At 41.7% G+C, this 13532-nt stretch overlaps 1 protein-coding gene across 42 annotated transcripts in view; it reads left to right on the top strand.

Annotated features, from left to right (window-relative positions):
- Positions 1 to 13532, top strand: part of Lpp (LIM domain containing preferred translocation partner in lipoma) — a 633326-nt gene that overhangs the window by 372895 nt on the left and 246899 nt on the right. For all 42 annotated transcript variants that reach the window (NM_001437730.1, NM_001437729.1, XM_087575788.1 and 39 more), the window contains 1 exon segment: positions 4367 to 5038. In NM_001437730.1, the coding sequence (NP_001424659.1) occupies positions 4367 to 5038 (672 nt within the window).

Below are 13532 nucleotides of genomic sequence, written 5' to 3'. Positions count from 1 at the left end.
TGCTCCCACTCTGTGTGCCTTTCACTCTGCTGTTCTTGCTATGATAGCATTTCAATACGATGTCATTGCTCTTGCTGTAGAGAACATTTCAATATGATGTCATTCCTATTGATGTGTAGAGCACTGCAATATGATGTTATTGTTCTTGCTGTGTAGAACTTTCAAGGATGTCACTGTTATTGCTGTTCAGAGCTTTTCTTTTTTTTATCTTTATTAACTTGAGTATTTCTTATTTACATTTCGATTATTATTCCCCTTCCTGGTTTCCAGGCCATCATCCCCCTAGCCCCTCCCGCTCCCCTTCCCCTTCTATATGGGCTTCCCCTCCCCCCAACAATCACATTCACTGGGGGTTCAGCCTTGGCAGGACCAAGGGCTTCCCTTCCACTAGTTCTCTTACTAGGCTATTCATTGCTCCCTATGAGGTTGGAGCCCAAGGTCAGTCCATGTATAGTCTTTGGGTAGTGCCTTAGTCCCCGGAAGCTCTGGTTGGTTGGTATTGTTCATATGAGGTCTCGAGCCCCTTCAAGCTCTTTCAGTCCTTTCTTTGATTCCTTCAATGGGGGTCCCGATCTCAGTTCACTGGTTTGCTGCTGGCATTCGCCTATGTATTTGCTGTATTCTGCGTGTGTCTCTCAGGAGAGATCTACATCTGGTTCCTGTCAGCCTGCACTTCTTTGCTTCCTCCATCTTGTCTAACTGGGTGGTTGTATATGTATGGGCCACATGTGGGGCAGGCTCTGAATGGGTGTTCCTTCTGCCTCTGTGCTAAACTTTGTCTCCCTATTCCCTGCCAAGGGTATCCTTGTTCCCCTTTTAAAGAAGGAGTGAAGCATTCACATTTTGGTCATCCTTCTTGAGTTTCATGTGTTCTGTGCATCTAGGGTAATTCAAGCATTTGGGGTAATAGCCACTTATCAATGAGTGCATACCATGTGTGTTTTTCTGTGATTGGGTTACCTCACTCAGGATAATATTTTCCAGTTCCATCCATTTGCCTATGAATTTCATAAAGTCATTGTTTTTGATAGCTGAATAATATTTCATTGTGTATATGTACCACATTTTCTGTATCCATTCCTCTGTTGAAGGGCATCTGGGTTCTTTCCAGCTTCTGGCTATTATAAATAAGGCTGCTATGAACATAGTGGAGTACGTGTCTTTGTTATATGTTGGGGCATCTTTTGGTTATATGTCCTAGAGAGGTATAGCTGGGTCCTCAGGTAGTGCAATGTCCAATTTTCTGAGGAACCTCCAGACTGATTTCCAGAATGGTTTTACCAGTCTGCAATCCCACCAACAATGGAGGAGTGTTCCTCTTTCTCCACATCCTCGCCAGCATCTGTTGTCACCTGAGTTTTTGATCTTAGCCATTCTCACTGGTGTGAGGTGAAATCTCAGGGTTGTTTTGATTTGTATTTCCCTTATGACTAAAGATGTTGAACATTTCTTTAGGTGTTTCTCAGCCATACGGCATTCCTCAGCTGTGAATTCTTTGTTTAGCTCTGAATCCCATTTTTTAATAGGGTTATTTGTCTCCCTGCGGACTAACTTCTTGAGTTCTTTGTATATTTTGGATATAAGGCCTCTATCTCTTGTAGGATTGGTAAAGATCTTTTCCCAATCTGTTGGTTGCCGTATTGTCCTAACTACAGTGTCCTTTGCCTTACAGAAGCTTTGCAGTTTTATGAGGTCCCATTTGTCGATTCTTGATCTTGGAGCATAGGCCATTGGTGTTTTGTTCAGGAAATTTTTTCCAGTGCCCATGTGTTGGAGATGCTTCCCCACCTTTTCTTCTATTAGTTTGAGTGTATCTGGTTTGATGTGGAGGTCCTTGATCCACTTGGACTTAAGCTTTGTACAGGGTGATAAGCATGGATCGATCTGCATTCTTCTACATGCTGACCTCCAGTTGAACCAGCACCATTTGCTGAAAATGCTGTCTTTTTTCCATTTGATGGTTTTGGCTCCTTTGTCAAAAATTAACTGCCCATAGGTGTGTGGGTTCATTTCTGGGTCTTCAATTCTGTTCCATTGGTCTATCTGTCTGTCTCTGTACCAATACCATGCAGTTTTTATCACTATTGCTCTGTAATACTGCTTGAGTTCAGGGATAGTGATTTCCCCTGAAGTCCTTTTATTGTTGAGGATAGTTTTAGCTATCCTGGGTTTTTTGTTATTCCAGATGAATTTGCAAATTGTTCTGTCTAACTCTCTGAAGAATTGGATTGGTATTTTGATGGGGATTGCATTGAATCTGTAGATCGCTTTTGGTAAAATGGCCATTTTTACTTTGTTATTCCTGCCAATCCATGAGCTTGGGAGATTTTTCCATCTTCTTAGGTGTTCTTCAATTTCTTTCTTCAGAGGCTTGAAGTTCTTATCATACAGATCTTTTACTTGCCTGGTTAAAGTCACACCGAGGTGTTTTATCTTATTTGGGACTATTATGAAGGGTGTCGTTTCCCTAATTTCTTTCTCGGCTTGTTTCTCTTTTGTGTAGAGGAAGGCTACTGATTTATTTGAGTTAATTTTGCTGAACGTATTTATCAGGTTTAGTAGTTTTCTGGTGGAACTTTTGTGATCGCTTAAATATACTATCATATCATTTGCAAATAGTGATATTTTGACTTCTTCTTTTCCGGTCTGTATCCCCTTGACCTCCTTTTGTTGTCTGATTGCTGTGGCTAGAACTTCAAGAACTATATTGAATAAGTAGGGAGAGAGTGGGCAGCCTTGTCTAGTCCCTGATTTTAGTGGGATTGCTTCAAGTTTCTCTCCATTCAGTTTAATGTTAGCAACTGGTTTGCTGTATATGGCTTTTACTATGTTTAGGTATGGGCCTTGAATTCCTATTCTTTCCAGGACTTTTATCATGAAGGGGTGTTGAATTTTGTCAAATGCTTTCTCAGCATCTAATGAAATGATCATGTGGTTTTGTTCTTTCAGTTTGTTTATATAATGGATCACATTGATGGATTTCCGTATATTAAACCATCCCTGCATGCCTGGGATGAAGCCTACTTGATCATGGTGGATGATTGTTTTGTTGTGCTCTTGGATTTGGTTTGCCTGAATTTTATTGAGTATTTTTGCATCGATATTCATAAGGGAAATTGGTCTGAAGTTCTCTTTCTTTGTTGGGTCTTTGTGTGGTTTAGGTATAAGAGTAATTGTGGCTTCATAGAAGGAATTCGGTAGGGCTCCATCTGTTTCAATTTTGTGGAATAGTTTGGATAGTATTGGTATGAGGTCTGATAGAATTCTGCACTGAACCCGGCTGGACTGGGGCTCTTTTTGGTTGGGAGACCTTTAATGAGTGCTTCTATTTCGTTAGGACTTATGGGGTTGTTTAAATGGTTTATCTGTTCCTGATTTAACTTCGGTACCTTGTATCTGTCTAGGAAATTGTCCATTAGCTGCAGATTTTCAAGTTTTGTTGGATATAGGCTTATGTAGTAGGATCTGATGATTTTTTGAATTTCCTGTTCAGAGCTTTTCAATGATGTCATTGCTCTGCTTCATTTTGTTTCTATTTTATGTACTTCTTTGCTATGTCTATTAAATTATTACAGACTTCTCATGAAGTTGGTATGTTTTCTTTCTTTGAGTATTTACATCTTTAGAGCCACTTTTAGTTGGTGATATATGAACCCCTCTAACTTGCTTTCTTGCTTATTGAAATCCAGTCTTTTCGGCACCATTTTTCTTCTCTATTTGTTGTCAGGCACTTAGATAGAAAATACTCAAACTTTATTATATGTGTTTCTTTATTTTCAGGCCACCCTTCTTGTTCAGTCTTACCTCTGTCCTTTTGTTGTTGCTACATTGTTTTAATTAAAATCTACAACATATTTTAAATCAGCAATGTAATCTACCTGTGTTCTTTCTTTTTATGGCCAATTTAGCCCACCACTGTCTATGATCTTTTCTGTCCCATTTGAGTTTCAAATGTAAGTGTTCCATTTCTGCATTTTGATCGATAGCTCTCTCGATCTGAAGGCTGTTTGAGTGATCTAGGGTCTTCTAGTCCTCAGACAACCTGCAGTACTTTTACCCGTTCATGTAACTCTGCTCATCACCGTCTCTGTTTTCAGCCTGACGTAGTTCCTACCCTGGTTAAGACTTGCTTTCACTGTCTGCTGTTGTAAATGAATTTGTTCCCTTTTTAAATTCAGTTGTTTATTGGTAGTGCACAGAACTACTGACTTTTGTTTTAATGAACTCCGTATGAGAAGGACCATAGCTTATTTTTATTTTGCACATTACACAGGTGATGATTACCATACTCCCTATTTACTCATTTATGTATATTTTATTTTCTTTCATTGCTGATCATCTTTGCCGTTTCTGTCTTCTATTTTAGGGCTCTAGTAGTTCCATTGCGTCTCCTCCAGTTTCTACTCCTGTCACGGGACATAAGAGAATGGTCATTCCACAGCAGCCACCTCTGACAGCAACCAAGAAGTCCGCAACGAAGCCACAGGCTATACCCATTCCAGTGACTCCAATTGGAACACTCAAACCGCAGCCTCAGCCAGTTCCAGCCTCGTACAGCACCGCATCCACATCTTCAAGGCCCGCCTTCAATGTGCAAGTGAAGTCCGCTCAGCCCAGCACACATTACATGACTGGTTCATCCTCTGGACAAATGTATGGTCCAGGGTCTCGCAGCTATAACACCCAACAGGTTCCTCTGTCAGCACAGTGTCCTCCTCCGACAACGTGTGCTGGCACCGACTATGCATACATTCCACCATCGGGACAACAGGCTGAGTCTGGATTTGGGTACACCTCCAACCAAGGACGCTATTTTGAGCCTTTTTTTGCAGCGTGCCCTAGCTATGGGGGCAGAAATGAAGCCGATCCTGCTTATGGACAACAGGTTCAACCTAATACCTGGAAGCGGGAACCTGGGTATGCTGCTCCTGGAGCCGGAAATCAGAACCAGCCTGGCATGTATTCAGTCAGTGGTCCCAAGAAGACCTATATCACAGACCCTGTTTCAGCCCCCTGTGCACCACCAGTGCAGCCAAAGGTAAGAAATCTACTAGCATAGCCATAGGGAAAAGGAAGCGACTGCTTTCCCTAGGGAGCACCGTTAAAGACAGACATGCATGTGCAGCTCTTCCATTAGCAAATGCCACCGCAGAGGAACGTAGGGAAACAAAAAGGTGAGTGTGGTCCTCTTTGCACAGTACCGACATCACTACTCTACTCTTCAGCATACAGTGCCACTAATTGCTCAGTAAGGAAGGACTGTCTTCCCAACGCTGAGTGAACATAGTCTGTAAGAAAGTCTGACCGAAGGGCGGAATGAAAAATAATGTAGCTTCCTGTTATAACATTTTGTCCTTTACAAAAAAACATTTCTGAGTAGTGCAGAAATGTCTTCATAAATTTGTTGCACTTCCATGGACCTGGGTATATTTGCAGTATCTTATGTTATGCCAGGTACAAGAAGTCACCACATCTGTAGAAGAGAGGTGTCTAAGGCAACAATAGGAGCTACTGACATTCAGAGTCCATGTTAAAGTGGTAAGAATTTAAGCGACATTGATACCACAGTGGCTGCTAGAGGCCAAACAAGTAGCCAAGGCCTCTAGATACAGATGTGGTAAAGTGGATCTAAGACACACAGGCTGCTTCCATTTGGAAAGAAGCATAGACCTTGGGGCTTGTTTCTTGGCCCTCGTTTGTCAGATCACGTATTCTCTAGGAAGGGTCTAACTTCAGTCTTTAACTCTATTAAGAATGTTTGGAAATCCTTTGTGAATGGAGCTTCTCAGTGTATGTGGACTCCTTTTCATTCATTATTACTACAGACCATTATTACTACTTCTGACTACATAAGTTATACTATACTCCCTACTCATCACAACTTGGCTTTTCCCCCTGCTTCTGGGACATCACATGTGTTCCCCTCTCAGCATGAAATGAAAAACAAATGAGAATTATTCTACAGAAGGTGAAATGAGGAAACTGAGCAAACTTGTACCAAGTTCCCGTTTCCATTCAGTAAGGGCTGTGAAGATGCCAGAGTCCAGGAACCTTTGTTTACCCTGAAACAGAAAGGTAATTTGTAGAAGTGGACTGAGTAGACCACATTTTTCTCAATCATTTCCAAATTTTGATCAGATTGTCAGGTCCATAACAGATCATTCTCATACTCAACTTTGGAACAAGAACAACAAAAAGTCCTTTTTGATGTATACTGGTACTGACTCATCTGCGAAGAAATTGACTCATAGCATTCCTTTAAAGTCTAAGCTTTCCAAGTAAAGGACCTGTGATAGGCTGGAGGAATCCACAAGCCTCACCTATGACATTTATATCAAAGTGGGATAATGATAGTTGATCATCTTTGAGTATAAGGCTTACACACACACACACACACACACACACACACACACACACACACACACACACGGTAAATGGATTTTGGCAATGCCTCCTAATAAAGGGCTAAGAAGATGCTTCTGTAGGTAAAGTGTAAGGACCACAGTTTGAGTCTTCAAAGCCACTTAAAAGCTAGGTGTGCATGTTGGGCCTCCTGCAATCCTGTCAGCAAGGAAGCAGAGATCAATGCTAGACAGACTGACAGCAGTAAAAGTTCCAGTTTTGCAAGTAAGACCAAGTGGTGAGACCCTGCCTCAATCTGTGAGGAATGTACTGTGATGTTCAGGAAGCCTGTGTCCATGGAACATTGCTTTGTAGTTTAACCTTCTTTCAACCAAGCACAAAGCCTCGCGTTTCTTTTAGGGACAGTATATATGTGCTTGTAGTATGCATATATAGTATTTGCATGCATGTGTGAACATGACCTGTGAGGTTGATTTCTGCTGTCTTTCTCCAGAACTCTACACCTTAGCATAGAGGCTCATAGGACGGCTAAGTGACATTACTCAAAGAAAGGGATAATGTCAGAATGGCTTGAGGGTGCTGTTCTACCATTGAGGAATCAGAGAAAACAAAGGAGTACTTCTACAATCAAGGCATGATTTGACCCTGGATATTATAAACCTCAGTTGCATAGGGAAGTCTGGGCCCTTGATCCATGGGTGGTGATGTGACATCACCCACCTACTTAGGCCATGGGAAAATATTACCTACTTACCGGAAGGTATCAAACTTTTGTTTGCGAATTATTTGAGGATGTTAATTAATCAAAATGACTAATTACATTATTTTTGATCTTAGGTGTCAATGATGGCATATCCCCTTTTTTTAAGAACTGAAATATCTGTTTTTAACAGAATCGTGTATTGTCGCATCATATTCAACTTTCAAATTAAAGATGAAAGCCCAGCCATGCCCTTTTCATTGTGATTATGAAGAGGGCAGTTTGAGTTTGATATGTAGCCATGTGTCTGTGCTGTGGGAAGAGAATGGGACCGAGGCATCTTCAGCCTGTGCTGTGGTCATCTGTTGACAGAGGGTGGGCCCTAGCTCAGATGTACTCTGAGCAGCACACTGCTAAATCCAACACACCTGTGGGGAGACACCTTCTTTCTCATCACTGTGTCTGCTTGGCTCAAGGATATAATTTTCACCATCAGAAATGAGCTCCCAGTGCCTCTCTGCATTCTTCCTTAATATCCTTTAATCTGTTCTAAGAGAAACTCAACTTCTCTGTCACACTTTCAGCCATGGTAAAGAAGAAGGCCACTTTCTAATTAATTTGAGAATGCAAAGAGTTGGAGATTTTCATAGCCCGAATAATTGCCAAGGGAGGGCTGTTCAGGATCCTGTTGGCTTTGGTTTGCTTTTATTTCTTGAAGTACTAATGGAAAAGATGCTTTTGTATCTTTAAACAGTGTCCTTTCTGGACACTGAAGATTTCAGAACATTTGACATTTAAACTACTGGGGGTGTTTGTCTGTTTCTCCCCTGTGTTTTAGATCAATAGTTTTAATTTTTCTACTTTGTAGAACATATAAAAGAAAAAGAGAGTGGAAGAACAAATATAAATGAGAGAAGTGGGAAGAAAGAGAGAGTCATGACATGGAGGCCTACAGGGTCTGTATTGGACTTGTGTTTTCACCATGTGCTGAGCAGTTCGTTTTCCTAATGCAGAGACCACAGTGTGCACCCTGTACCAGCTGAGCTTAGTTTCTTGAGAGACACTGTTATAAGCCAGCCTTCATAGAGAGAAAACATTCCCTTCCATCAGGAGTCTGTTTAAAGATACACTAGGATCTTTTCCTCTGTGGTGATTTATACAAGCAAACTTTAACTCTGTGTTTCTGTGTGAGTGTTATTTTACAGATGTGTTTCCTGCAGCCTTCAAATAAGGTGGCATGGCGTAAATGCCTGCCAGAGTCTTGATTAACGAATGTCAGGGTCTTGAAGTTCTTGAAGGCATGATGATTCTTCAGCATATAGTGATAAAGTTACTTTGGCATCCATTTCCTGGCCATGCCTCAGCCCTCATGCAGGGACAGATATTTGCTACAGTGTGTGGAAGAGACTGCTGCCGTGTGCCCTTAAAGGAGTTATGGGATTCTCTCCCCTAGTGTAATATGTTTGTTGAATTCTAAAATCAGTAATCTATTAAAGTGCCTTTGAAATGCCCTCCAGGATGATGCAGACTTAAACAATGTCAAACCCTCCCTCAGCTCATCTAACACAGAGGATTTTGCTACCAGAGTGCAACAGACTATATTACTTCTTCATTTAGATGTGGGGCTTGGGAGATACATAATAGCTCAGGAAAGAAAAAATATGGAAGGAATTGCCAGACCTACAATTTCCGTAAAGCTTAAGGAAACATTTGAGGATGGCAGAGGAGCATTCCATACATCCCAGTGGAATCAATACGTGTACATTTCTGCAGCTTCTTACAGTGGCATGAACCAAGTGCACTGCTGGTGTGTGAAAATGAGCCATCCGATTGAAATCCTTGTTAATGGCCTCTCCTTCCTAAGAGCCGAGGAACAGTAAGGTACTTTCAGAGCAGGTAGAAGGGTGGGCTTGAACATGCGACTGGGCTCTGCCAATACCATCTCATGGTGCATGATGACGAGAATGGAAACTATAACTTGAGGCCAGCGGGAGTCATATTGGTAACTCCTCTCTGGGCACTCGCCAGTTCACAAAGCACGTTGTGACCCGTACGGATCCATGAATATTGGGTGAACACAGGCCCAAGCTTTCCTTCTGTTCGTTCATAAATTGCTTGCCTTGTATCATGTGGCAGACTCCTGGAAAGCCATGTCAAATATTTTGAAGATTATCTCTGTTCTCTGGGTAGCAAGCGCCTTGATCTTGGCATCTTTGAGTGTCTGAATGGCACTGCATACCCATGCTGCTTCAGATGGACCTTCAGTGGCCTGTGCTATGCCCAGGCACAACTCATATGTTGTGCAGTGAGTAAGGTCAGCAGCTGGATGGGAAGAGGGGAAGTACCCCTTAAATCCCTCTAACCAGACTTCCTCTTCTCCGGCACTCATTGCCACACATGACCCTACCAATGACACATGATGGCCATACTTCAGTTGGAAAGAGGGAGTTAATGATACGTTTTGCAAGCAAAAATAAAAGGAGAGAAGATGGGAACCCAAATGAATAAATTATCAAATCAGGGGGCCAAAACATCCAGCAAAAATTGCCTGGGGAAACCCCTTTGAGACAGCCAGCTGGAGTTCCCAGTAGAGAGCCCTGGACACCGCAGAATGTCCCCATAAGCAAAACTTTAACAAAAGAACTAATAACAGTAGGATGATATCATCAACCTAGGGGCCTACAAACATCTAGCAGAAATGTCTGCAAGCTGAGGCAGGAGGCTAGAGTGCCCAATGAAGCCGGGTGCAGAGCAGTGTCCCCTTTGAGTCTATTCCCAGCCCTCGGGACCGCCACAGACCCTTTCTCATCAGTGATGAGCAGTAGGAGACTCTCTTGGAAATGCTTTTCCTTCTAACTTTCCCCAGGGACACTGTTTGACTTCAAGATCTGGTTATCACATCTCCACTACTGCCCACCTTATCACAGAGAAGGGGAATCAGCCCGTCACACACAAGGGGCCGTCACAGACTTCACCACAGCATGCTTAGGTCTGAAAGTGAGGGCCACAGTGTTTCACTTACCACTGAGTTCCTGTCTTTGTCTTTCTCAGCTGCACCTCTGAGGTTGTTTGTGTGTTTGTGTCTGTGTGTCCTGAGATCTAGGTTTAGCTCAGTGGTAGAGATCTTTCCCACTGCGTTCTAGGCCCTCAGTTTGTTCTCCAGCTCTGGTGGGTGTAAATTGTTACAGTTTTTCCCAAACAATACAGTTTACACTCTTAACAGGGATGCAAGAGAGAGAGACAGAGACAGAGACAGAGACAGAGACAGAGACAGAGACAGACCTCTGACTTTCCCAGCTCATGGTGTCTTCAGTCTTCCTGGTTTTAGCCATTCTCATGGTACTTAGTCCTATCTCATTGTGGTTTAAATTTACATTTTTCTTTTAATTACTCATGTGTTTTACACATGTGCTGGCCATTCCTATGTATTTGCCTTAAATGTCATCAAAAATTTTTCTATTTTAATTATAATATAACATGAACAAGGGAGAATAAATACTGGCTCATGAAGAAACATTAAATGTAGACGATGGACACAGGAGTCATATGAAGCTACTGTTTCTATCATTTTAACCCAGGCACTTATTTTACTGTTCTGTTGGTTTTGTTTTTTTACATGTCCATGCTATGATTTGTCATGAAAGTGTAAATGTGGGTCTCCCTTCTCCCCAGGCCACTGGCCTGTGAGGACAAAGGGAGCAGAGAGGATGTGAATATGACAGAAGGACTTCCAGAGACCGTTGTAGTAGGCAGCTCCACCTTATTCTTCCAAGAATAGGGGATAGAGGGGCTCTAGGGGCACAGGCGGAAAGGGCTGATTGGTCATGATAATACAGCACCTGATTGTCACGCAGGCCGAAAGCCAGAGCTAGACTTGTGTGCTGAGCTATGCTACTCCACACAAGGTCGTTCTTCAGATAGACCAGGCAGCTTTGTTCAGGAATACTCTGTAGACAGAGTCAGGCAAAGGAAGGGAAGCCCCAGTGAGGCAGGGAATCCTCCATTTTGCACCAAGCTCAGAGAGCCATCCCGTCATGAATCTTGGGGTTCTCCAACGTGTAAACTGCAGCGTGAATCACTACAGCATCATGAAGGCCCTCCCAACTGATGCTCGTAAAGAACGATAGGTCCTGTGCTGTGCCAAGGCAGCCCACCTCTCCCCACAGTGCTCAATGTTGTTATCCAAAGCCCTGTACTAGTACCTGAAGAGTGGTTTGTGAACATGATTTTTCATCTAAATTTTTTATGTGCTGCAATATTTTTGAAAAACTAAATAACATCAGGCTTTGTGTCTTGATAGCAAAAACACGTTTTGAACTATTAATTTTATCCTCTTGTTTCATTTTAATTCTGTATCAAAACAAATTCCTTCTATGCACCTTGGGGATTTTGTTTTATTCTTGCCCAAGGTAAACCTTAATACTGCCCAGTTTTAGAGACCAGTATATAGTTGTCTTCTTCCTAGAAGACAGAAACGTGTTCTTTATTGATCAGTAGTGAATATGCAAACTAAATAATTTAAATAAAACCTAGTAGGATGTTTCCAGCAGTAGGAGAACTTCTGGGGGAATGGGAAGGTCAAAGACAGGGCCAATAGGGCAAAGTCTTACTATGTCTCTCAGGCTGGCCTTGAACTTGCCGAGGTTCTTTTGCCTCAGTGTTCCAAGTGCTAGGATTTATAGGTGGGAGCTGCTACGCCCAGTTAAGTCAGCTGTTTTCAGCTCATATAATTCCAAAAGTGTCATTGTTCCAAAAATGAAGATTTGTTATTTTAGATCTTTGACTTTCTGAAAAATGGAAAATCCAACTTTTATAAATACTCTTAGCCAATAATATGGTGTTTGCTCTATTTCCTACTTGGAATTTAAGGAATGTTCTTTAGAAAATATGGCACTTTTCCCTTTTTTTGAATTAATTAATTTTTCTTTTTGCTGGAGCTCACTTAAAATTTAACTGTATAAAATTGCATGTAACTTTTAAAGCACATGCTATATAAAGTGTACTAAGCATGTTTGTAACTTTTAAAGCACATGCTATATAAAGTGTACTAAGCATGTTTGTAACTTTTAAAGCACATGCTATATAAAGTGTACTAAGCATGTTTGTAACTTTTAAAGCACATGCTATATAAAGTGTACTAAGCATGTTTGTATACAGTGAGCGTCCACAGAATTTTAGCTTCAATTTCCTAGTGCCTAGCCAACCCTAAACACAGAGGAGAGGCGAAGTCACTCCCTGAGGCCTTCCCAGGCTCCTTTCCACTGTGGCGTTTGCCAGCATTCCTGGATGTTTATGTAATTAGCTCATTGCACAGTTGTCCAAACAAAATATTCCTTAGGCCTCGTGATTTAGACACTTATATTTACAGTTATATTTTTTGGGACCTAACACAATATTCTGTCAAAACTTAAGGAGGTGAAATTGTACACTAAATCTAAAATCAAGACAATAGGTTCTACTTTATTGAGTCTTTATAAATATTTGGTATATTTTTATCTGTTGTTTATGTCTATGGAGAAGTCAAAGTGTGAAGTCTATGTTGGAATCTTTGTGTTCTTCTTTTATTACTCTTCACGATCCATACCTGTATTCTCTAACATCAGTTTGAATAGAGTTACCCTAGGTCTTAACGTACCATTGTAAAAATATCAAAGATCATCAACTTACTGAGAAAACCCTGATTTTTGACTCAGGGTTTTAAAGGTTTACTTTGGCCTGTTAAACAGCTTGGCAGAGAGTTGCTTCCAAAACAAAGTTTGATCACTTCATGACCAGAACCTGAGGGGGAGGGACTTGGGTTTGACAATGCCCTTCAGAGGCATGACTTTTAGGGCTGAAAGACTTTCCACTAGGCCCCAGCCTTTAAAAGTTCCCTCACCTCTGATTAGCATGAAAGTAGTACAAACCTTCAGAGAGCCTTCAACACCTAGACCTTAGCAGATGTCACTCACAGTTCTATCTGAGGAAACCCCATTTATACCCCTGCTACCCAGCCCCACATAAGACAAGCATGTGCCAACAGTTACCTTGGAGAGAGCTGATGTAGGAGGTCTCTAAAAGGACAGTGCATCACAATTGCTAACCATTCCTGGAGAGCTGCCTTGAGGAGAAGGAAAATGATCATGCTACTAAGAGCTAAGGCCTAAAGCTTTCCTTGGCTTTGTTTTGTAAATAGCTTTTAAGTCCAGCCATCCTTACTTATCAACATAATTATCATGGGATCCTCATGCAGTAAATCACTCAACATGATTTTTTTGGAGCTGGGGAGATGGTTCAGAGGTTAAGAGTACGTATTCCTCTGAAGGACCAGTAGTCCCAGAGACTGAGTCTCACACAAAGGGGTGGTTCTCAACACTTTGTACCTCCAGTTCCAGGGGGACTGATGCCCTCATATTCATGGGAACCAATCATGTATGTGGTGCCAATACATACATGCAAGCAAAGTACTTACATAAAAAATGACTGAATG

Source organism: Rattus norvegicus, chromosome 11, assembly GCF_021556685.1.
Source record: "Rattus norvegicus strain SHRSP/BbbUtx chromosome 11, alternate assembly SHRSP_T2T, whole genome shotgun sequence".
NCBI lineage: Eukaryota > Metazoa > Chordata > Mammalia > Rodentia > Muridae > Rattus > Rattus norvegicus.
Note: the sequence above shows the minus strand (reverse complement) of the source record. Positions and strands in the feature narration are given on the sequence as shown.